Source organism: Thalassophryne amazonica, unplaced genomic scaffold (genome assembly GCF_902500255.1).
Source record: "Thalassophryne amazonica unplaced genomic scaffold, fThaAma1.1, whole genome shotgun sequence".
Taxonomy (NCBI): domain Eukaryota; kingdom Metazoa; phylum Chordata; class Actinopteri; order Batrachoidiformes; family Batrachoididae; genus Thalassophryne; species Thalassophryne amazonica.
In genome coordinates this window covers 163,952-187,472 of record NW_022986237.1, presented here as the reverse complement: position 1 = coordinate 187,472, position 23,521 = coordinate 163,952, and the positions used below count along the sequence as shown (strand labels likewise).

Below are 23,521 nucleotides of genomic sequence, written 5' to 3'. Positions count from 1 at the left end.
TATATTTCTTTTGTTTAATAAAAGAAAATATATTTGATGAAATCAAATTTCACTCTTCCCTCTTTTCATTAACCCATGAATTATTTGGGACCATCTCAAAATAGAAGTGAAGCCAAGAAAACCACATTGAACCAATTCCACTGACCTCCTGCATTGAGAGATGGACACTAAAAAAAAGAAAGGAAGTGCTACAAAAGAAACGCACGTGTCTGCCTCGATATTTATAATTCATTCATGAGGCAAACAAAATGTCAGCAACACGTGGTCGGTGCAGTTTGGAGCGACGGCCAGTGTTTGTTCTGCATTTGTTCATCTTTTTTTTGGAACTTTATTGCCAAAAGTAAAAGGGATTTTACAGGCAATTTACATTACAATTTACAACAAGTAACAACAAGTGTTAAGATTTGGCTTTACAATGGGCTCAGAATGTACTCTATTACAGAGTGGCTATTGATATCTGCAGAAATAAAAAAAATACAGATTCAGAAGTCATTCAAAAAGAGATGGCACATGTGACCATCTTCTGAGAAATAGGTCCATTTTAAGCTGGAGTTGGGCAGTTAGAAATTCCATCTGGTATACTTGTTTTAGTTTTTGTGTCCATTGAGGAATAGTCGGTGGGCATGGTTTAAGCCAATTTAGAGTGACTGTTTTTCTAGCTACCAGTAAAAGTACATGCAAAATATATTGCTGATCTTCATTTAGTGAGTCTCTTCTTTAGTGTAAATCAAACAGAAATAGAAGAGGGTCCATTGGTATGTCCATCCTTATGATGTCCTCAGTCTTCTTCTTAACATTTTCCCAGAATCCTTTTATTTTTGGGCAGTCCCAGAATATGTGGGTATGGTCTCCCACCATGCCACATTTTCTCCAGCATTCATTATTGGTAGTTGTTTTAATCATGTATGACTTTAACGGGGTTCTAAAGAATCTTATTTTTGTTTTCCAATCAAACGTCTTCCAGTTTTGACTTGCAGTTCCTCTATGACATTGCAGGCATGTATGTTCCCATTGCTCATCTGTTATTATTACATTCATCTCCAGTTCCCAGTTATATTTAATATGCAGAGTATTATCTGACATATTTTCCATTAAATTTTCAGTACATTAATGATATTATTTTTTTCAAAGTGATTCCTTTTTCAAATAGTGTTACAAAGTACAATTCTATATTAGTAGGTTCCCTCTTAATTATTTCCCATTGTGCATGTTTTGTCACATAGGCTCTTATTTGCAGGTATCTGAACATGTCATTTTGAGGTAAAGAAAATTGTGTCTGTAATTCTGAGAATGGTTTGAATACTTGACCATTAAGTAATTGATTTATTATAACCAAGCCATTTTCAGCCCACCTTATTAAAACTTACATCGGAAATAGAAGGCAAAAATTCAATATTACCAACCAAAGACATTGCCCTGGACAACCCAGTCACACCTCTGGTTAGTTTTTGAATTAAGTTCCATATTTTAAGTGTTTGTGTGATCCATATATTTTGTATTTTGATCTTTTTTTTTTTTAGAGCATTTTGGTCCATGAATGGAAGAGTATGAATTGGTATCCCTGGGACTGAGTTCTGTTCAATTGAGACCCATAGGATTTCTGGATCATTAACCACCCATGCCGAAATTATTCGCAGTTGACATGCCCAAAAGTAGAGTTTTAGATCAGGGAGTCCAAGACCTCCCCTTTCTTTACTTGTCATTAGTATTTTTAGTCTAGTTTAGTTTAGATATTAATTTTTCAAGTTGTTTGAATGTGGATTGTGTTAATATAATAGGAAGTGATTGAAACAGAAACAAGAATCTTGGTAGAATATTCATTCTGATGGATTCTATTCTGCCCAGAAGGGACAGGGGTAAAACATCCCATTTAGTCAAATCTTTTTTGACCTCAGTTATTAATTTTTCATAATTTGCTTTAAAGAGCTGTGTGGTTTTAGAAGTCAGATTAATTCCAAGATACCGAAATCCTCTGGGAGACTTTCTGAGTGTAACTAGGTTGTCCAGTTCTGTAGACCATTCTCCAGTCACCATCGTAGCTTCAGATTTGTTTGTATTAACCTTGTATCCAGAGACAGAGCTATATTCCTCAAGTCGTTTTAACAATGCTGGAATAGAGGCAGTTGGATTTTCAATAAATAATAAAATGTCATCAGCAAAAAGTGCTAATTTGTGTTGGATATTAGCATCATCTCTTATGCCTTGTATGCGTTTGTTCATCTTTTGGTGCATTTTTTTTATGGAGTGATACGTTAATTTAAATAACTAAGTGATTTTTTTTAAAACCATCTATCTTTAAAAATGTTTCTCTAAACTAATGTTTCACTCCATAAATTAAAACTTTTTTATGGAGTGAAACGTAAATTTAAATAACTTTAAGTGATTTTTAAAAACTATTTATCTTTAAAGATGTTTCTCTAAACTAATGTTTCACTCTATAAATGAAAACTTTTCTATGGAGTGATACGTTAATTTAAATAGCTTTAAGTGATTTTTTTAAAACTATCTATCTTTAAAGATGTTTCTCTAAACTAATGTTTCACTCCATAAATGAGAACTTTTTTATGGAGTGAAACGTAAATTTAAATAACTTTAAGTGATTTTTTAAAACTATTTATCTTTAAAAATGTTTCTCTAAACTAATGTTTCACTCCATAAATGAAAACTTTTTTATGGAGTGAAACGTAAATTTAAATAACTTTAAGTGATTTTTTTAAAACTATTTATCTTTAAAGATGTTTCTCTAAACTAATGTTTCACTCCATAAATGAAAACTTTTTTATGGAGTGAAACGTAAATTTAAATAACTTTAAGTGATTTTTTTAAAACTATTTATCTTTAAAGATGTTTCTCTAAACTAATGTTTCACTCCATAAATGAAAACTTTTCTATGGAGTGATACGTTAATTTAAATAGCTTTAAGTGATTTTTTTTAAAACTATCTATCTTTAAAGATGTTTCTCTAAACTAATGTTTCACTCCATAAATGAGAACTTTTTTATGGAGTGAAACGTAAATTTAAATAACTTTAAGTGATTTTTTTAAAACTATTTATCTTTAAAAATGTTTCTCTAAACTAATGTTTCACTCCATAAATGAAAACTTTTTTATGGAGTGAAACGTAAATTTAAATAACTTTAAGTGATTTTTTTAAAACTATTTATCTTTAAAGATGTTTCTCTAAACTAATGTTTCACTCCATAAATGAAAACTTTTTTATGGAGTGATACATTAGTTTAAAGATTGAAACGCACAAATCAGACAGTCAGCATTATATTATCTGCTTTTTGTGAGTAAACAGGAGAAAGTTTTGGGATGATTACAGCATCTCTACACTCCAAGAGCACAAAGCTCGGCTTTTTTTCATTATCAGTACATTTTACCCAGAATGCAAGTGGGGTCCAGTGTTTGTTCACCTTTCAGCCTGTGCGCATTGGTATATTAATCGTATGCTAATCGCGTGAATGACGTGACTTTGTGATTGGCTGAGAATGTACATACCAGGAGAAATATCCTACAAATAAAATAATCGCACTCTGCACATTGTCGGCTACTGATAAGCTAGTTTTGAGTTTAAGCACTTCAGGAGCTTCTGAGTAAAATCAAAGGTGATCAAAAACAGAGTCAGAGGTTTTCTCTTTATGCACCCTGGCTGCTGCTGCCAAAAAAAGTAATTTACTTTTTACTTACTTATTACTTTACTACATACACAAACACAGGCAGTGGCACAAGAGATCAAACACAAAGCACTTTTCACTCATGCTTTCATTGATAAACAAAACTAATTCTGGACAGTTTATCAACACGAACGGCAACTCTGTCACCTTTACAAAGTGAAAACATCGCACATATCTTTTAAAGCAATGCACTAATTCTGAAGGTTTGAGCGTTAACAAACACATGCCAAAAGGCATTATGGGAAAAGAGTCTCTTCTCATCACACACACCCCCCCCCCCCCAACAAATTGCATAGAACAATGCCATCTACTGAATGGGAGTGTGAATAGCAACCAACGTGTGATCGGTGATTCACAAATGCTGAATCACGCTCCACAAACAGTTTGGTTGAGTTTTGCAAAATATATCAAAAATGACATATTTACAAATACACATTTATTTGAAAAACCAACACACACGTTAGAAATCAGAAATTTGTTTGTGGATCACAAAACCCGTGTGCAAATCAAGGTCCATTTGTAGATCAGCCTTTGTGCATTTGCAGGTAGTAATGAGACAAAATTAACTCCATAAATAAGTGTCTTCTCACTTTAAAAAGGTAAAGGTTTGCATGTACACACTGTCTTTAAAGCAGATACATTGTTGATCGCTGCTGCAATGCATTATGGGAGTTCAGGGTTTGATTTTTTTTACTGTTAGTGTAGTACGTGTTAGTTTAGCAGTCTTGTTCATGTTATAGATTTGTTGTGCTTTTGTAGTTGAAGGAGTGTAGTTAGTTTGGTGAAGAGTTATGTTGTGACCAAGAAGAGGGAAACCTACCTTGTGTTTGACGTCTCCTGCCACTGTTTGTGTTGTTGTGAGTCAAAAGTAAATGACACTTTAATGCAGCAGCCCCCACCCCCTTTCTGCTGAGGGGGGCTGAGCTCCTCACAGCGGCCTGTCTGCTGCAAAACACACAAAAGACAGGAACGAACATGATTTTTGGGTTTACAGATGTTTTTGACCCATAAGCTTTATTCACTATGCCAGCAAAAAAGTGTTAGCAGACTGAAAGTTAGTGGAACTAAATTTAGTGGAAGCTAATTGCTCTGTTGATGGCTTTAAAAGTCATCTGAAAAGAGCTAATTGACTAACAAAACGTTAGCTTCCCTAATTAGCGATTAGCAGATTAGCGGAATTGTGCCCACCACTGGAAACGCGATGATTTGACTGAAGTGACTTTAATCAAAAAACAAACCAAAAAGAATTCAACCTCTTCAAGAGCTCGAGTCTAACCTGGTGCAACTAATCCCAGACTGAAGGCTGGCTTTTTTTTTTTAACTGTGGAGCTCACATACGTCGTTTTTGAGAGCACGTTTCATGTTATTGTTTTCTCTGGATAGCTCAAAAACTAAAAGAGCAAAAGCGGGATCCGAACGTGAGGCGGGAGTAGATCATCCACAGGAGCGGGATCCGTACGTGAGGAGGGAGTAGATCATCCACAGGAGCAGGATCCGAACGTGAGGCTGGGGTAGATCATCCACATGAGCGGTATCCGTACGTGAGGAGGGAGTAGATCATCCACAGGAGCGGGATCCGAACGTGAGGAGGGAGTAGATCATCCACAGGAGCGGGATCCGAACGTGAGGCAGGAGTAGATCATCCACAGGAGCGGAATCCGTACGTGAGGCTGGGGTAGATCATCCACAGGAGCGGGATCCGAACGTGCGGTTGGAGCAGATCATCCACAGGAGCGGGATCCAAACGTGAGGCTGGAGTAGATCATCCACAGAAGCGGGATCCGAACGTGAGGCCTGGGTAGATCATCCACAGGAGCGGGATCCGAACGTGCGGTTGGAGTATATCATCCACAGGAGCGGGATCCGAACGTGAGGCCTGGGTAGATCATCCACAGGAGCGGGACCCGAACGTGAGGCCGGGGTAGATCATCCACAGGAGCGGGACCCGAACGTGAGGCCGGGGTAGATCATCCACAGGAGCGGGACCCGAACGTGAGGCCGGGGTAGATCATCCACAGGAGCGGGATCCGAACGTGAGGCTGGAGTAGATCATCCACAGGAGCGGGATCAGAACGTGAGGCTGGAGTAGATCATCCACAGGAGCCTGAGGTGAACGTGGACTGTATTTATATTGTGTTTCTCTGTCTGAATCAGAAGCTTTACACACACACCGATGTCAGGGTGCTGCCATACATAGGCTCACGACATACTGGGAGTATCTTGGGGATTAAGGACCTTCCCCAAGGACCTTTAGTGATTTTCCGGCCAGATGGGGGTTTGTACCTGTTTAAACATGAGACCATCACCTCCCAGCGTGACAGTGTGACCCCTTTAATGCAAGACGACAACACCGCCAGCAGCTTTGGTTTGACCCATTTTGTTTTCTGACAGTCTGTTTTTAATCTGATTGTATGCTAACCTGTTAACACTGCAGCTACGTGCGCATGATCTGGTTTATAGGTTCACGTCCGGCTTTGATCCGCGACGCCATCATCCACGAGTCCTTCACTCTTGGTCTCTTTCAGGTGACGACACAATGACTGGTGACGGCAGCGAGTACCTACGGGCCGAGGACCTGAGGGAGCTCGGGGACGACTCTCTACCCGGACAGTATCTGGACGGGATGAACTACCTGCGCTTCAGCCTGGAGGCAGTCCGGACGGACAGGTACAGATACTCCAATCAAAGTACTGCACTGAGGTAAAAATATACACCGACGGGTACGAACACTCAAGATACTGCCACCAAAGTACTGCACTGAGGTAAAAATATACACCGACGGGTACGAACACTCAAGATACTGCCACCAAAGTACTGCACTGAGGTAAAAATATACACCGACGGGTACGAACACTCAAGATACTGCCACCAAAGTACTGCACTGAAGTAAAAATACACACCGACGGGTATGAACACTGAAGATGCCGTAACCAAAGTACTGCACTGAAGTAAAAATACACACCGACAGGTACGAACACTGAAGATACTGTAACCAAAGTACTGCAGTGAGGTAAAAATACACACCGACAGGTACGAACACTGAAGATACTGTAGCCAAAGTACTGCACTGAAGTAAAAATACACACTGACGGGTACAAACACTAAAGATACTGTAACCAAGGTACTGCACTGAAGTAAAAATACACACTGACGGGTACAAACACTAAAGATACTGTAACCAAGGTACTGCACTGAAGTAAAAATACACACTGACGGGTACGAACACAGAGTCAAGATACTGCAACCAAAGCACTGCACTGAAGTAAAAATACACACCGACGGTACAAACACTGAAGATGCCGTAACCAAAGTACTGCACTGAAGTAAAAATACACACCAACAGGTACGAACACTGAAGATACTGTAACCAAAGTACTGCAGTGAGGTAAAAATACACACTGACAGGTACAAACACTGAAGATACTGTAGCCAAAGTACTGCAGTGAAGTAAAAATACACACTGACGGGTACAAACACTGAAGATACTGTAACCAAAGTACTGCAGTGAGGTAAAAATACACACTGACAGGTACAAACACTGAAGATACTGTAACCAAAGTACTGCAGTGAGGTAAAAATACACACCGACAGGTACAGACACTGAAGATACTGTAGCCAAAGTACTGCACTGAAGTAAAAATACACACTGACGGGTACAAACACTAAAGATACTGTAACCAAGGTAATGCACTGAAGTAAAAATACACACTGACGGGTACAAACACTAAAGATACTGTAACCAAGGTACTGCACTGAAGTAAAAATACACACTGACGGGTACAAACACTAAAGATACTGTAACCAAGGTACTGCACTGAAGTAAAAATACACACTGACGGGTACAAACACTAAAGATACTGTAACCAAGGTACTGCACTGAAGTAAAAATACACACTGACGGGTACAAACACTAAAGATACTGTAACCAAGGTACTGCACTGAAGTAAAAATACACACTGACGGGTACAAACACTAAAGATACTGTAACCAAGGTACTGCACTGAAGTAAAAATACACACCGACGGGTACAAACACTAAAGATACTGCAACCAAGGTACTGCACTGAAGTAAAAATACACACCGACGGGTACAAACACTGAAGATGCCGTAACCAAAGCACTGCACTGAAGTAAAAATACACACCGACGGGTACAAACACTGAAGATGCCGTAACCAAAGCACTGCACTGAAGTAAAAATACACACCGACGGGTACAAACACTGAAGATGCCGTAACCAAAGCACTGCACTGAAGTAAAATACACACCGACGGGTACAAACACTGAAGATGCCGTAACCAAAGCACTGCACTGAAGTAAAAATACACACCGACGGGTACAAACACTGAAGATGCCGTAACCAAAGCACTGCACTGAAGTAAAAATACACACCGACGGGTACAAACACTGAAGATGCCGTAACCAAAGCACTGCACTGAAGTAAAAATACACACCGACGGGTACAAACACTGAAGATGCCGTAACCAAAGCACTGCACTGAAGTAAAAATACACACCGACGGGTACAAACACTGAAGATGCCGTAACCAAAGCACTGCACTGAAGTAAAAATACACACCGACGGGTACAAACACTGAAGATGCCGTAACCAAAGCACTGCACTGAAGTAAAAATACACACCGACGGGTACAAACACTGAAGATGCCGTAACCAAAGCACTGCACTGAAGTAAAAATACACACCGACGGGTACAAACACTGAAGATGCCGTAACCAAAGCACTGCACTGAAGTAAAAATACACACCGACGGGTACAAACACTGAAGATGCCGTAACCAAAGCACTGCACTGAAGTAAAAATACACACCGACGGGTACAAACACTGAAGATGCCGTAACCAAAGCACTGCACTGAAGTAAAAATACACACCGACGGGTACAAACACTGAAGATGCCGTAACCAAAGCACTGCACTGAAGTAAAATACACACCGACGGGTACAAACACTGAAGATGCCGTAACCAAAGCACTGCACTGAAGTAAAAATACACACCGACGGGTACAAACACTGAAGATGCCGTAACCAAAGCACTGCACTGAAGTAAAAATACACACCGACGGGTACAAACACTGAAGATGCCGTAACCAAAGCACTGCACTGAAGTAAAAATACACACCGACGGGTACAAACACTGAAGATGCCGTAACCAAAGCACTGCACTGAAGTAAAAATACACACCGACGGGTACAAACACTGAAGATGCCGTAACCAAAGCACTGCACTGAAGTAAAAATACACACCGACGGGTACAAACACTGAAGATGCCGTAACCAAAGCACTGCACTGAAGTAAAATACACACCGACGGGTACAAACACTGAAGATGCCGTAACCAAAGCACTGCACTGAAGTAAAAATACACACCGACGGGTACAAACACTGAAGATGCCGTAACCAAAGCACTGCACTGAAGTAAAAATACACACCGACGGGTACAAACACTGAAGATGCCGTAACCAAAGCACTGCACTGAAGTAAAATACACACCGACGGGTACAAACACTGAAGATGCCGTAACCAAAGCACTGCACTGAAGTAAAAATACACACCGACGGGTACAAACACTGAAGATGCCGTAACCAAAGCACTGCACTGAAGTAAAATACACACCGACGGGTACAAACACTGAAGATGCCGTAACCAAAGCACTGCACTGAAGTAAAATACACACCGACGGGTACAAACACTGAAGATGCCGTAACCAAAGCACTGCACTGAAGTAAAAATACACACCGACGGGTACAAACACTGAAGATGCCGTAACCAAAGCACTGCACTGAAGTAAAAATACACACCGACGGGTACAAACACTGAAGATGCCGTAACCAAAGCACTGCACTGAAGTAAAAATACACACCGACGGGTACAAACACTGAAGATGCCGTAACCAAAGCACTGCACTGAAGTAAAAATACACACCGACGGGTACAAACACTGAAGATGCCGTAACCAAAGCACTGCACTGAAGTAAAAATACACACCGACGGGTACAAACACTGAAGATGCCGTAACCAAAGTACTGCACTGAAGTAAAAATACACACCGACGGGTACAAACACTGAAGATGCCGTAACCAAAGTACTGCACTGAAGTAAAAATACACACCGACGGGTACAAACACTGAAGATGCCGTAACCAAAGTACTGCACTGAAGTAAAAATACACACCGACGGGTACAAACACTGAAGATGCCGTAACCAAAGTACTGCGCTGAAGTAAAAATACACACCGACGGGTACAAACACTGAAGATGCCGTAACCAAAGTACTGCGCTGAAGTAAAAATACACACCGACGGGTACAAACACTGAAGATGCCGTAACCAAGTACTGCGCTGAAGTAAAAATACACACCGACGGGTACAAACACTGAAGATGCCGTAACCAAAGTACTGCGCTGAAGTAAAAATACACACCGACGGGTACAAACACTGAAGATGCCGTAACCAAAGTACTGCGCTGAAGTAAAAATACACACCGACGGGTACAAACACTGAAGATGCCGTAACCAAAGTACTGCGCTGAAGTAAAAATACACACCGACGGGTACAAACACTGAAGATGCCGTAACCAAAGTACTGCGCTGAAGTAAAAATACACACCGACGGGTACAAACACTGAAGATGCCGTAACCAAGTACTGCGCTGAAGTAAAAATACACACCGACGGGTACAAACACTGAAGATGCCGTAACCAAAGTACTGCGCTGAAGTAAAAATACACACCGACGGGTACAAACACTGAAGATGCCGTAACCAAAGTACTGCGCTGAAGTAAAAATACACACCGACGGGTACAAACACTGAAGATGCCGTAACCAAAGTACTGCGCTGAAGTAAAAATACACACCGACGGGTACAAACACTGAAGATGCCGTAACCAAAGTACTGCGCTGAAGTAAAAATACACACCGACGGGTACAAACACTGAAGATGCCGTAACCAAAGTACTGCGCTGAAGTAAAAATACACACCGACGGGTACAAACACTGAAGATGCCGTAACCAAAGTACTGCGCTGAAGTAAAAATACACACCGACGGGTACAAACACTGAAGATGCCGTAACCAAAGTACTGCGCTGAAGTAAAAATACACACCGACGGGTACAAACACTGAAGATGCCGTAACCAAAGTACTGCGCTGAAGTAAAAATACACACCGACGGGTACAAACACTGAAGATGCCGTAACCAAAGTACTGCGCTGAAGTAAAAATACACACCGACGGGTACAAACACTGAAGATGCCGTAACCAAAGTACTGCGCTGAAGTAAAATACACACCGACGGGTACAAACACTGAAGATGCCGTAACCAAAGTACTGCGCTGAAGTAAAAATACACACCGACGGGTACAAACACTGAAGATGCCGTAACCAAAGTACTGCGCTGAAGTAAAAATACACACCGACGGGTACAAACACTGAAGATGCCGTAACCAAAGTACTGCGCTGAAGTAAAAATACACACCGACGGGTACAAACACTGAAGATGCCGTAACCAAAGTACTGCGCTGAAGTAAAAATACACACCGACGGGTACAAACACTGAAGATGCCGTAACCAAAGTACTGCGCTGAAGTAAAAATACACACCGACGGGTACAAACACTGAAGATGCCGTAACCAAAGTACTGCGCTGAAGTAAAAATACACACCGACGGGTACAAACACTGAAGATGCCGTAACCAAAGTACTGCGCTGAAGTAAAAATACACACCGACGGGTACAAACACTGAAGATGCCGTAACCAAAGTACTGCGCTGAAGTAAAAATACACACCGACGGGTACAAACACTGAAGATGCCGTAACCAAAGTACTGCGCTTAAGTAAAAATACACACCGTTCATACAGTTAACAGTACTCCGTCATAGAGCCCATGTCTTTGTGGTTGTGAGGTCTGGACCCGCTCGCCAATCAAGGTTTAGCAAAATGGGACAAACACCAAACTGAGACTCTGCATGTAGAATTCTGTAAATCCGTCCTCCGCGTCTAACGGAAAACGCCGCACGCAGAGCAGAATCACCCAGTAATGATTAAAGTTCAGTTAAATGTTCTGGCCTCCTTAAAACCAGTGACCCTGGGACGCGCCGTGACAAAGCCCTGATCCACACAGAGACTGTGGACAGACGCCCCTCAGCCCGCTGTGTCTGGGACTCTCACCACAAACCCTGTTAGACATATATTTAAAACGAGCTAAATATTAAATGGTTAATTTTTCTCACACTAGTCAGTTTGGGTTTATCTAGTGTGTGTTTACTGCCAGCGTCGGATAAATCTGGAGACAAAATGACGTCATTGGACAAACTGGACTTTCTTTGGCTGGAAACCAACTGACAGACAGGAAAAATAAAATCAATTAAAAAAAAAAATCCATTGCAGGGACGGAAACAAGTCACATGACAACTCTGAGTTAGACTCTGAAGCCACGCCCCTATCTTGGAAGCTAATGCTACCAGGCCAATCTCGTTACAGGTGTTTTTGTGGACTGGTAGATTGCCGGGTTGTTGTGTGGCTAACACACCGTATGGTTGCCGTGTTGACCTGGGTAACCATGTGGTAATGGGGAGGGAATGTCACCAAGCTGCGGATGCTAATCTGTGCTAATATACATATGCTGTAAACAAGCTACCACTCAAAGTGACTCCCACCTGTGTGTGTGTGTGTGTGTGTGTGTGTGTGTGTGTGTGTGTGTGTGTGTGAGATGACAAAGCTCCTCCTCCTCCTGACGACTAACAGCCTGTGTGTTTGTGTTTAACACCGCTGCTGCTTGTGTGTCATCATTGGCCGCCATAGTCGCATGCAAAGGTATGTGTTCACGCCATGTGCAGGACACAACAAACATGTATAACACAAAGCACAGACCTGCAGAACGCAACCAACACGCATAACACAAAGCACGGACCTGCAGAACGCAACCAACACGCATAACACAAAGCACGGACCTGCAGGACGCAACCAACACGCATAACACAAAGCACGGACCTGCAGGACGCAACCAACACGCATAACACAAAGCACGGACCTGCTGGACGCAACCAACACGCATAACACAAAGCACGGACCTGCAGGACGCAACCAACACGCATAACACAAAGCACGGACCTGCTGGACGCAACCAACACGCATAACACAAAGCACGGACCTGCAGGACGCAACCAACACGCATAACACAAAGCACGGACCTGCAGGACGCAACCAACACGCATAACACAAAGCACGGACCTGCAGGACGCAACCAACACGCATAACACAAAGCACGGACCTGCAGGACGCAACCAACACGCATAACACAAAGCAGACCTGCAGCACGCAACCAACACGCATAACACAAAGCACAGACCTGCAGCAACACAAAGCAGAGAAATGGAAGAACACACAGTGCAGCCCTGCAGGACGCAACCAACACACATAACACAAAGCATGGACCTGCAGGACGCAACCAACACGCATAACGCAAAGCAGAGGCACGCATGTCCGCAGCCAGGATTTTTGAGTGGCTCAAAAATCCTGCTGCGGATGAGATCTGCATCACTGCCTGAACACATACTGAAGACATACGCAGGACATACACAACCAACGCGCTGCATATCCCCTGTCATCCGCTGATATCCGCAACCGACGGGTTGGCGCGGCTTGGCGGCGGACCAGGACAGCGTGCAAAACAGATATGACGCGTGCCCAGCATGGCCACATCACGGTCACAAATGGTATGTCGTGCATGCAGACAGAGTGGGCACGGATGAAGCGAGTGCATCACGGCCGCTGTGCCCCTCATGGGGGTGCCTCCGCGGTTGCCTTCGCTTCTGTTCCCTGTTATAGCCGCTTTTCTTCCTCATGTATTCGCTGATCCACCCCGGGACATTTGTCATTTCCACCCACCTTTGTTGCGGACGCTCAGCTATTGTCTCCTCATTTCATGCGCAAATCCTCCTAAACGCCAGTGGGACAGGGCCCTTAGGAAGATTTGCGTATGAATTGTGCACACAATTTGTTTATATTCACTAAGTGGGACAGGGCCCTTAGGAAGATTTGCGTATGAATTGTGCACACAATTTGTTTATATTCACTAAGTGGGACAGGGCCCTTAGGAAGATTTGCGTATGAATTGTGCACACAATTTGTTTATATTCACTAAACATCTGCAATATCCATGAAACATGCTTGTATGAGTCAGCCGACACCCACACACGTCCGTAATTATCCGCAGAGGCACGTTTTTCTGTTACCAGGATTTTTGAGCTGCACAAAATTTTGGCTGCGGATGACATCCGCCTTACATACTCAATACATACTCAATACATACTCAATCTATACACTGTATATTCGCCGTCATCTGCTGATATCCACAACTGACAGGGATTTGCGGCTTGGCGGTGGACTGGGACAGTGTGTAAAATGGATATTTTATGTGCCCATCATGTCCATATCACGAACTAAAATAAGTTGTAGCGACTGCATACAGACTGGCCACGAATAAAGTGTTTTTATTACGTCTGCTTTGCGTCTGCTTTGCATCTGATTTGCGGTGGATGCAAATCAGATGCGCTGTGTTCACAGCTGGATGCTGTGTATATAAAATAATTATTTCGTGGCGATTAATCATTTTATTCTGCAAATTGGCTGTTGAAAACGGCTCTAATCACCTCCTGAATCACAGGAAGCTGCAGCTGGGTCGTTCCTGCACACACGCACGGCCCAGCTGCAGGAAGCATTTTGAGCCGTCTAAAAAGGTAATTATTTGACTTGTTTACATTGTCAAGGCTTGATAAAACAGTTGCGTGTTTTTTCCTTCATGTCTGCAGCTGTTACAGTATTTATTCCCATGTTTATAACAGATTTAACTTCTTGTTATAATCGTTCAGACGAGTTGCGCTCTCTTTTTTTGTAGACTTAACAGGATTTAATGTGAGTCAGCTGGGGTTCATTCACTGTAGCTCCATTTACATATTATGTCTGTAAAGTTATCTACTGTGCTGCTGCATTTTTTACAGGAATTCCCTGGTAACCACAGCTGCCTGTGTTTTCCTGTAAAAACAACAGTTTTTTTTTTCAGTGTACATGCGTTATACAACCGTGATTGTTCATCATATATTCGCTATACATTATTAATATATCCATAATTCATACTGGGACATTTGTCATTTTTGGCCATTTTTGTTGCGGACGACAACGAATGCCCGTACTTTGTATACTCAATTCATGCGCAATTAATCGTCTCCCCAGTGGAACAGGGCAATAAGACAAAGCACAGACCTGCAGGAACACAAAGCACTGACCTGCAGGACGTAACCAACACGTAGAACACAAAGCACGGACCTGCAGGAACACAAGGCACGGACCTGCAGGAACACAAGGCACGGACCTGCAGGAACACAAGGCACGGACCTGCAGGAACACAAGGCACGGACCTGCAGGAACACAAGGCACGGACCTGCAGGAACACAAAGCACGGACCTGCAGGAACACAAGGCACGGACCTGCAGGAACACAAGGCACGGACCTGCAGGAACACAAGGCACGGACCTGCAGGAACACAAGGCACGGACCTGCAGGAACACAAGGCACGGACCTGCAGGAACACAAGGCACGGACCTGCAGGAACACAAGGCACGGACCTGCAGGAACACAAGGCACGGACCTGCAGGAACACAAGGCACGGACCTGCAGGAACACAAGGCACGGACCTGCAGGAACACAAGGAACGGACCTGCAGGAACACAAGGCACGGACCTGCAGGAACCAAGGCACGGACCTGCAGGAACACAAGGCACGGACCTGCAGGAACACAAGGCACGGACCTGCAGGAACACAAGGCACGGACCTGCAGGAACACAAGGCACGGACCTGCAGGAACACAAGGCACGGACCTGCAGGAACACAAGGCACGGACCTGCAGGAACACAAGGCACGGACCTGCAGGAACACAAGGCACGGACCTGCAGGAACACAAGGCACGGACCTGCAGGAACACAAGGCACGGACCTGCAGGAACACAAGGCACGGACCTGCAGGAACACAAGGCACGGATCTGCAGGAAACACAAGGCACTGATCTGCAGAAACACAAGGCACTGATCTGCAGGAACACAAAGCACAAACCTGCTGAATGCAACCAACATGTGTCACACAAAGCACACACCACAGGATTCCCTTGACAGGTTCCCCTTGGGTTGGGGACACAACCAACACATATAACACAAAGACCGAACCAAAGACAGACCTGCAGGAACATAAAACAGACCTGAAGTAACATAAGACACAGACATGAAGTAACACAAAGCACAAACTTGAAGTAACATAAAACAGACATGAAGTAACACAAAGCACAAACTTGAAGTAACATAAAACACCGAACTGAAATAACACAAAGCACAAACTTGAAGTAACATAAAACACCGAACTGAAATAACACAAAGCACAAACTTGAAGTAACATAAAACACAGACATGAAGTAACACAAAGCACAAATTTGAAGTAACATAAAACACCGAACTGAAATAACACAAAGCACAAATTTGAAGTAACATAAAACACCGAACTGAAATAACACAAAGCACAAACTTGAGGTAACATAAAACACAGACATGAAGTAACACAAAGCACAAATTTGAAGTAACATAAAACACAGACATGAAGTAACACAAAGCACAAATTTGAAGTAACATAAAACACCGAACTGAAATAACACAAAGCACAAATTTGAAGTAACATAAAACACCGAACTGAAATAACACAAAGCACAAATTTGAAGTAACATAAAACACAGACATGAAGTAACACAAAGCACAAATTTGAAGTAACATAAAACACTGAACTGAAATAACACAAAGCACAAATTTGAAGTAACATAAAACACTGAACTGAAATAACACAAAGCACAAATTTGAAGTAACATAAAACACTGAACTGAAATAACACAAAGCACAAATTTGAAGTAACATAAAACACCGAACTGAAATAACACAAAGCACAAATTTGAAGTAACATAAAACACAGACATGAAGTAACACAAAGCACAAATTTGAAGTAACATAAAACACTGAACTGAAATAACACAAAGCACAAATTTGAAGTAACATAAAACACTGAACTGAAATAACACAAAGCACAAATTTGAAGTAACATAAAACACTGAACTGAAATAACACAAAGCACAAATTTGAAGTAACATAAAACACCGAACTGAAATAACACAAAGCACAAACTTGAAGTAACATAAAACACCGAACTGAAATAACACAAAGCACAAACTTGAAGTAACATAAAACACAGACATGAAGTAACACAAAGCACAAATTTGAAGTAACATAAAACACCGAACTGAAATAACACAAAGCACAAACTTGAAGTAACATAAAACACAGACATGAAGTAACACAAAGCACAAATTTGAAGTAACATAAAACACCGAACTGAAATAACACAAAGCACAAATTTGAAGTAACAAACACCGAACTGAAATAACACAAAGCACAAATTTGAAGTAACATAAAACACAGACATGAAGTAACACAAAGCACAAATTTGAAGTAACATAACACTGAACTGAAATAACACAAAGCACAAATTTGAAGTAACATAAAACACTGAACTGAAATAACACAAAGCACAAATTTGAAGTAACATAAAACACAGACATGAAGTAACACAAAGCACAAATTTGAAGTAACATAAAACACTGAACTGAAATAACACAAAGCACAAATTTGAAGTAACATAAAACACTGAACTGAAATAACACAAAGCACAAATTTGAAGTAACATAAAACACCAAACTGAAATAACACAAAGCACAAATTTGAAGTAACATAAAACACCAAACTGAAATAACACAAAGCACAAATTTGAAGTAACATAAAACACCAAACTGAAATAACACAAAGCACAAATTTGAAGTAACATAAAACACCAAACTGAAATAACACAAAGCACAAACTTGAAGTAACATAAAACACCAAACTGAAATAACACAAAGCACAAACTTGAAGTAACATAAAACACAGACATGAAGTAACACAAAGCACAAATTTGAAGTAACATAAAACACAGACATGAAGTAACACAAAGCACAAATTTGAAGTAACATAAAACAGACATGAAGTAACACAAAGCACAAATTTGAAGTAACATAAAACACTGAACTGAAATAACACAAAGCACAAATTTGAAGTAACATAAAACACCGAACTGAAATAACACAAAGCACAAATTTGAAGTAACATAAAACACCAAACTGAAATAACACAAAGCACAAACTTGAAGTAACATAAAACACCAAACTGAAATAACACAAAGCACAAACTTGAAGTAACATAAAACACAGACATGAAGTAACACAAAGCACAAATTTGAAGTAACATAAAACACAGACATGAAGTAACACAAAGCACAAATTTGAAGTAACATAAAACACAGACATGAAGTAACACAAAGCACAAATTTGAAGTAACATAAAACACAGACATGAAGTAACACAAAGCACAAATTTGAAGTAACATAAAACAGACATGAAGTAACACAAAGCACAAACTTGAAGTAACATAAAACACCGAACTGAAATAACACAAAGCACAAACTTGAAGTAACATAAAACACAGACATGAAATAACACAAAGCACAAACTTGAAGTAACATAAAACACAGACATGAAATAACACAAAGCACAAACTTGAAGTAACATAAAACACAGACATGAAGTAACATAAAGCACAAACTTGAAGTAACATAAAATACCGAACTGAAGTCACTCCAAGCACAGACCTGCAGCAACACAAAGCACAAGCTAGACCTGCACTATCATTCATTTCATGCTGCACTTGCAGTCGAGTTTGTTGTTTTTAATAAACTCCCACTTTGTGAACGTCTTGATTGTGACCATGTCAGTTGTGACTGGTTGAAGTGTACTGATGAGGACAGGACCAGTCCGTGTGCATGAAACCCTTCAGGATTTGTTCTGCAACACGTCGGTGTCGTCTTAAAAACACGGATGTTGCTCTGTTGTTGTTGTGCAGCTCAGAGAGGTCGTACACACCGACCCACCACAGCTTCTACTCCCCGAAACATGAAGGTCTAATGGAGGAGATGATCACCTGTCAGCAGGTACGCCTCAGTGCTGAGGTCACAAAGTTTTTTTTTTTTTTACTTCTACAATAACTGCATGTGTTACACGTAGGCCGTAGGTTTGACGTGTGTACTGTCTGTTTGACACGTAGACTGTCGTCATAAAGCGTAGCTCGAGCCATGGACCACTTGTGGAGCTGGACAACTCTTCTGATCATTCTTTTCACTCCGCTCTGTCAGTAACCTTGTGAGGAGCACCTGGTCGTGGCTGGTTTGTGGTGAAATGATGTTCTTTCCATTTTCAGATTATGGTCCCACGGTGCTCACTGGAACATTCAGAAGTTTAGAGATTCTTCTAAAACCAATGCAGTCAGTATGTTTTGTAGCAGGTGGTGAAGATCTTGAGAGAGCTGTTTCATGACATGTTTCTTGTGTGAGACCTTGTTGATGAGACACCTCTTTTTTTGGCAATCAGTTGGGACTGAACCAGCTGATGTTAGGGTTAGGTCCTCATATCAGCCCATTTCAGAGTCCAGAGCAGCCGGCGTCTCTTCTGGAAGTTTCAAGCTGCAGCATTGGCATATTGACCGTCTGGTTGAACTCAAGCTTTATAGCAGTAAAATAGCTGTTCGCTCCTGCCAGCAGGGGGCACACACCAGACCGAGTCATGTGACGTCTTTCCTGTCCCCTCTGATGGTTTTTTATTGATAACTCCTTTCTGTTGGCCTCTCCTTGTCTGTTGCCAGATTTCGGTGCTCGGCAGAGACGGCGACAGGGACTCGCACCGGCTCAGCTGGGGGACAGAGAACCTGGACAACGTGGCATTGTCCTCCAGCCCCATCCACTCCGGGTAGGTCCAGGCAGGTTCTGTTCCTGCACGCACTCGCAACACATTCAGGTGGAACATGGCTCAGGATCTGTGTGTTGAGACCCGGGTTCTTGGAGTTCTGCTCTGGTCGGGGTTTGTGGGTTTCTTCCTGCTTGACTTTGTCTTCTGTGGTTCTTGTTTTTAGCCGGTCCTCTCCGTGCCACCATCATGGAGATCACAGCAGGTGACCTTGGTTCCATGTCGTCTTCCCGCTGTGTGCTCTCCTCACGGAGAGGTGTGTGTGTGTGTGTGTGTGTGTGTGTGTGTGTGTGTGTGTGTGTGTGTGTGTGTGTGTGTGTGTGTGTGTGTGTGTGTCCTCCGCCTGCATCACCGCCTTGCTTTCAGCTCCCACGCAGTCACACAGTTTCATTCTTGGTTGTTCAGGTTTACCGGTTCTGTGTGACCTTTACTGGGTTCTTCAGCCCTGACTAACACACCGACACCTTTAATCCGTACTGGTTCCAGTCGGTTTGACCCTTCAGGGCCACCCACAGCCACACAGTGTTTAATAGTGACCACTGGTGTAACTTTAACTGGTTCCATTCTAAAAACCTCCTTCATGTAACCACTGGGCCAAAATTTTGACCTTGACCTGTGACCTTGACCTTTGATTAATCTCAAATTTGAATCTGTTTGTTCCGAATCAGATGAGAACCGTTTAAACTTATTGTGTTCACACACAGACGGACACACAGGACTGACAGCGGTTACATGGGTTTAAGAACTTCTAGAAAGTCCTTCTGGACTCAAACTGTATAATTCATTCAGGCAGCTGTTTCTCATTAAGCTTTATCAGCTGTGTGCACAGCTTTTAATGTGTGTGTTATTACAACATGCAGTGATGATGTCACCTCGTCACGTGTGGGTCTATGTTCACGTTTGACACTTTGCATGAGCTCATAGAGAGCTCAGCTTCAGGTTCTCCAGTGCATGCAGTACCGTAGAAGCAGAATCAGTTTTGTTCCACCCCATTTAAATTTTTACATTAAGCTGCCACCCGATCCCATTGGCCATGCCGCCCTGTGCTGCCTGATCCCATCAGTCATGCCACCTGATCCAATTAGTTGTGGCACTTTGTGCCGCCAGATCCTGTTGGTTGTGCTGTCTGATCCCTTCAGTTGTGCCGCTCTGTGCTGCCTGATCCCATTGGTTGTGCAGATTTGTCACCCAATCCTGTTGGTCCTGCAGATCTGTGTCGCCCAACCCCTTCAGTCATGCTACTTGATCCCATCAGTTATGCAACTCTGTGCCACCTGATTCCATCAGTTGTGCCACTCTGTGCCACATGATTCCATCAGTTGTGCCGTGATCCCATCAGTTGTGACACTGTTTCACCTGATCCCTTTGGCGTCTGCCGCTCTATTCTGCCTGATCCTATCGGTTGTGCTGCCTGACCCTGTCAGCCATGCCATTCTGTGCCGCCTGATTCATCAGTCATGCTGATGTTTGTCACCTGATCTTGTCAGCCCTACTGATCTGTGCCCCATGATCCCTTCAGTCATGCTGCTTGTCAGTCGTGCCACTCTGTGCCATCTGATCACATTGGTCTTGCTGACCTGTGCTCCCTGATTCTGTCTGTCATGCCATCTGATCACGTCGGTTTTGCCACTCTGTGCTGCCTGATCCCTTTGTCTTGTGCCGCTCTGTTTTGCCTGATGCTGTCGGTTGTGCCGCACTGTTCCATCTGATCCCATTGGTCAGGCTGCTCTGTGCCGCCTGATCCCTTTGGCTTGTGCCTCTCTGATCTGCCTAATCCCGTCTGTTGTGCCACCTGATCTTGTCAGGCATGCCGTTCTGTGCCACCTGATCTTGTCGGCCATGCCGTTCTGTGGCACCTGATCTTGTCGGCCATGCCGTTCTGTGGCACCTGATCTTGTCGGCCATGCCGTTCTGTGGCACCTGATCTTGTCGGCCGTGCCGCTCTGTGGCACCTGATCTTGTCGGCCGTGCCATTCTGTGCCATCTGATCCCATCAGTTGTGCCAATCTGTGCTGTCTGATCTTGTCAGTTATACCACCAGATTCTTTCAGTCATTTCAGCTTTCAGGCTCCTCTCCTGTGGAACCAGCTCCCAATTCAGATCAGGGAGACAGACACCCTCTCTACTTTTAAGATTAGGCTTAAAACTTTCCTTTTTGCTAAAGCTTATAGTTAGGGCTGGATCAGGTGACCCTGAACCATCCCTTAGTTATGCTGCTATAGACGTAGACTGCTGGGGGGTTCCCATGATGCACTGTTTCTTTCTCTTTTTGCTCTGTATGCACCACTCTGCATTTAATCATTAGTGATCGATCTCTGCTCCCCTCCACAGCATGTCTTTTTCCTGGTTCTCATCCCTCAGCCCCAACCAGTCCCAGCAGAAGACTGCCCCTCCCTGAGCCTGGTTCTGCTGGAGGTTTCTTCCTGTTAAAAGGGAGTTTTTCCTTCCCACTGTAGCCAAGTGCTTGCTCACAGGGGGTCGTTTTGACCGTTGGGGTTTTACATCATTATTGTATGGCCTTGCCTTACAATATAAAGCGCCTTGGGGCAACTGTTTGTTGTGATTTGGCGCTATATAAAAAAAAAAAATTGATTGATTGATTATGATCTACGTATGCTGCCTGATCCTGTCAGTCCTGCAGATCAGTGCCACTTTAGCCCTTCAGTTTTGCCGCTCTGTGCCATCTAATCCCATCGGTTGTGCAGCCGTGTGCTGCCTTGTTACATCAGGTCTCAGAGGTGAAGCACATTTGGTTCTGATTAGTAAACTACTTGGGAGCACCAGGAGCAGTGAGCAGGTTTCACCAAGTACAACTGGAGGTGCATCAGGAAATTCACTCAGTGTAAAACCTCTGTCAAATCGCAATGTGGATCCGTACCAGATCCAGCCTTGTGACCCTGAGCAACCGGCGGCAGCAGAAAAAAAAAAAAATACCCGATATCATCCGACACAGGTTTGTTTTGTAATTTTTTAGTGAAGTAAAGATGCTGAACAATAATTTGAAATTACTCATTTCACATTTCATCCTCGTGTTCTCACAGTTTCACTTTGCTGAAAAACCAAAGCTGTGTCATTTCACAGACTCACTAACGCAAAAGTCTGTTTTTGTCATCTGCAGCTTCCTGGTCAGCTTCATGGTAGATGCTAGGGGCGGAGCCATGCGTGGTTGCCGACATAACGGTCTGCGCATCATCATCCCGCCCAAGAAGTGCAGCGCGCCCACGCGGGTGACATGCCGGCTGGTGAAGAGGCATCGCCTGGCGACAATGCCGCCGATGGTGGAGGGCGAAGGTCTGGCCAGCAGGATCATCGAGGTGGGGCCGTGTGGAGCCCAGTTCCTGGGGTAAGTCCAGACCCACAAAACAGGGCAGTGCCTCAGTGTCACTAAAAACTGAACTCTGGACCTGTTCCCCCATTTCTTAGAAGTTGTGCAGTAATGAGATACTGTGTTTTTCTTAGAATTTGATTCTGTGTTTAATCTGAAGATACAAGATATTTCTAATTTCAGCAGGGATCCACGTGTGTCTTTGTTTTATGGTAAATCTGCTGGCTCTGAAAGACTTTTGCACACTATTTTTTAACGTTATAAGTTCTGTCATATTTTGGAGATTTGGGATTGAGCATATCTTTTTTTTAGTTATTGAATTGTGTTTTGTTTGTAAGATGTTATAACACAGTAAACACAGAAAAGATGAAGGAATTAAATCCTTTTTATTTGACATGAATGCTGACTTTATTAAGTGCCATTTTCATTTTTGGAGCTGAAATGCTTTCTCTGAATTTCTGACTGAATTGTAATGTTTTTAGTTCTGGGCTTTGTGCTAAGAAATTGAGCTTAAAAAAGTTGATACAATAACAGATTGCTATTATTGTAGTTTTTGCCTCTTTGCTGTACTAAAAGCATGAATGTGCTTTTCTTACTAA

The 23,521-nt window shown here is 42.7% G+C and overlaps 1 protein-coding gene across 8 annotated transcripts in view; it reads left to right on the top strand.

The window, feature by feature from the left end:
- The window catches only part of LOC117505689 (ankyrin-2-like), a 235,575-nt gene that overhangs the window by 137,123 nt on the left and 74,931 nt on the right, over positions 1 to 23,521 (top strand). For all 8 annotated transcript variants that reach the window (XM_034165240.1, XM_034165237.1, XM_034165234.1 and 5 more), the window contains 5 exons: positions 6,203 to 6,344; positions 18,702 to 18,789; positions 19,497 to 19,600; positions 19,764 to 19,802; positions 22,716 to 22,940. In XM_034165240.1, coding sequence (XP_034021131.1) covers positions 6,203 to 6,344; positions 18,702 to 18,789; positions 19,497 to 19,600; positions 19,764 to 19,802; positions 22,716 to 22,940 — 598 coding nt within the window. The remainder of the gene's footprint in view (positions 1 to 6,202; positions 6,345 to 18,701; positions 18,790 to 19,496; positions 19,601 to 19,763; positions 19,803 to 22,715; positions 22,941 to 23,521) is intronic.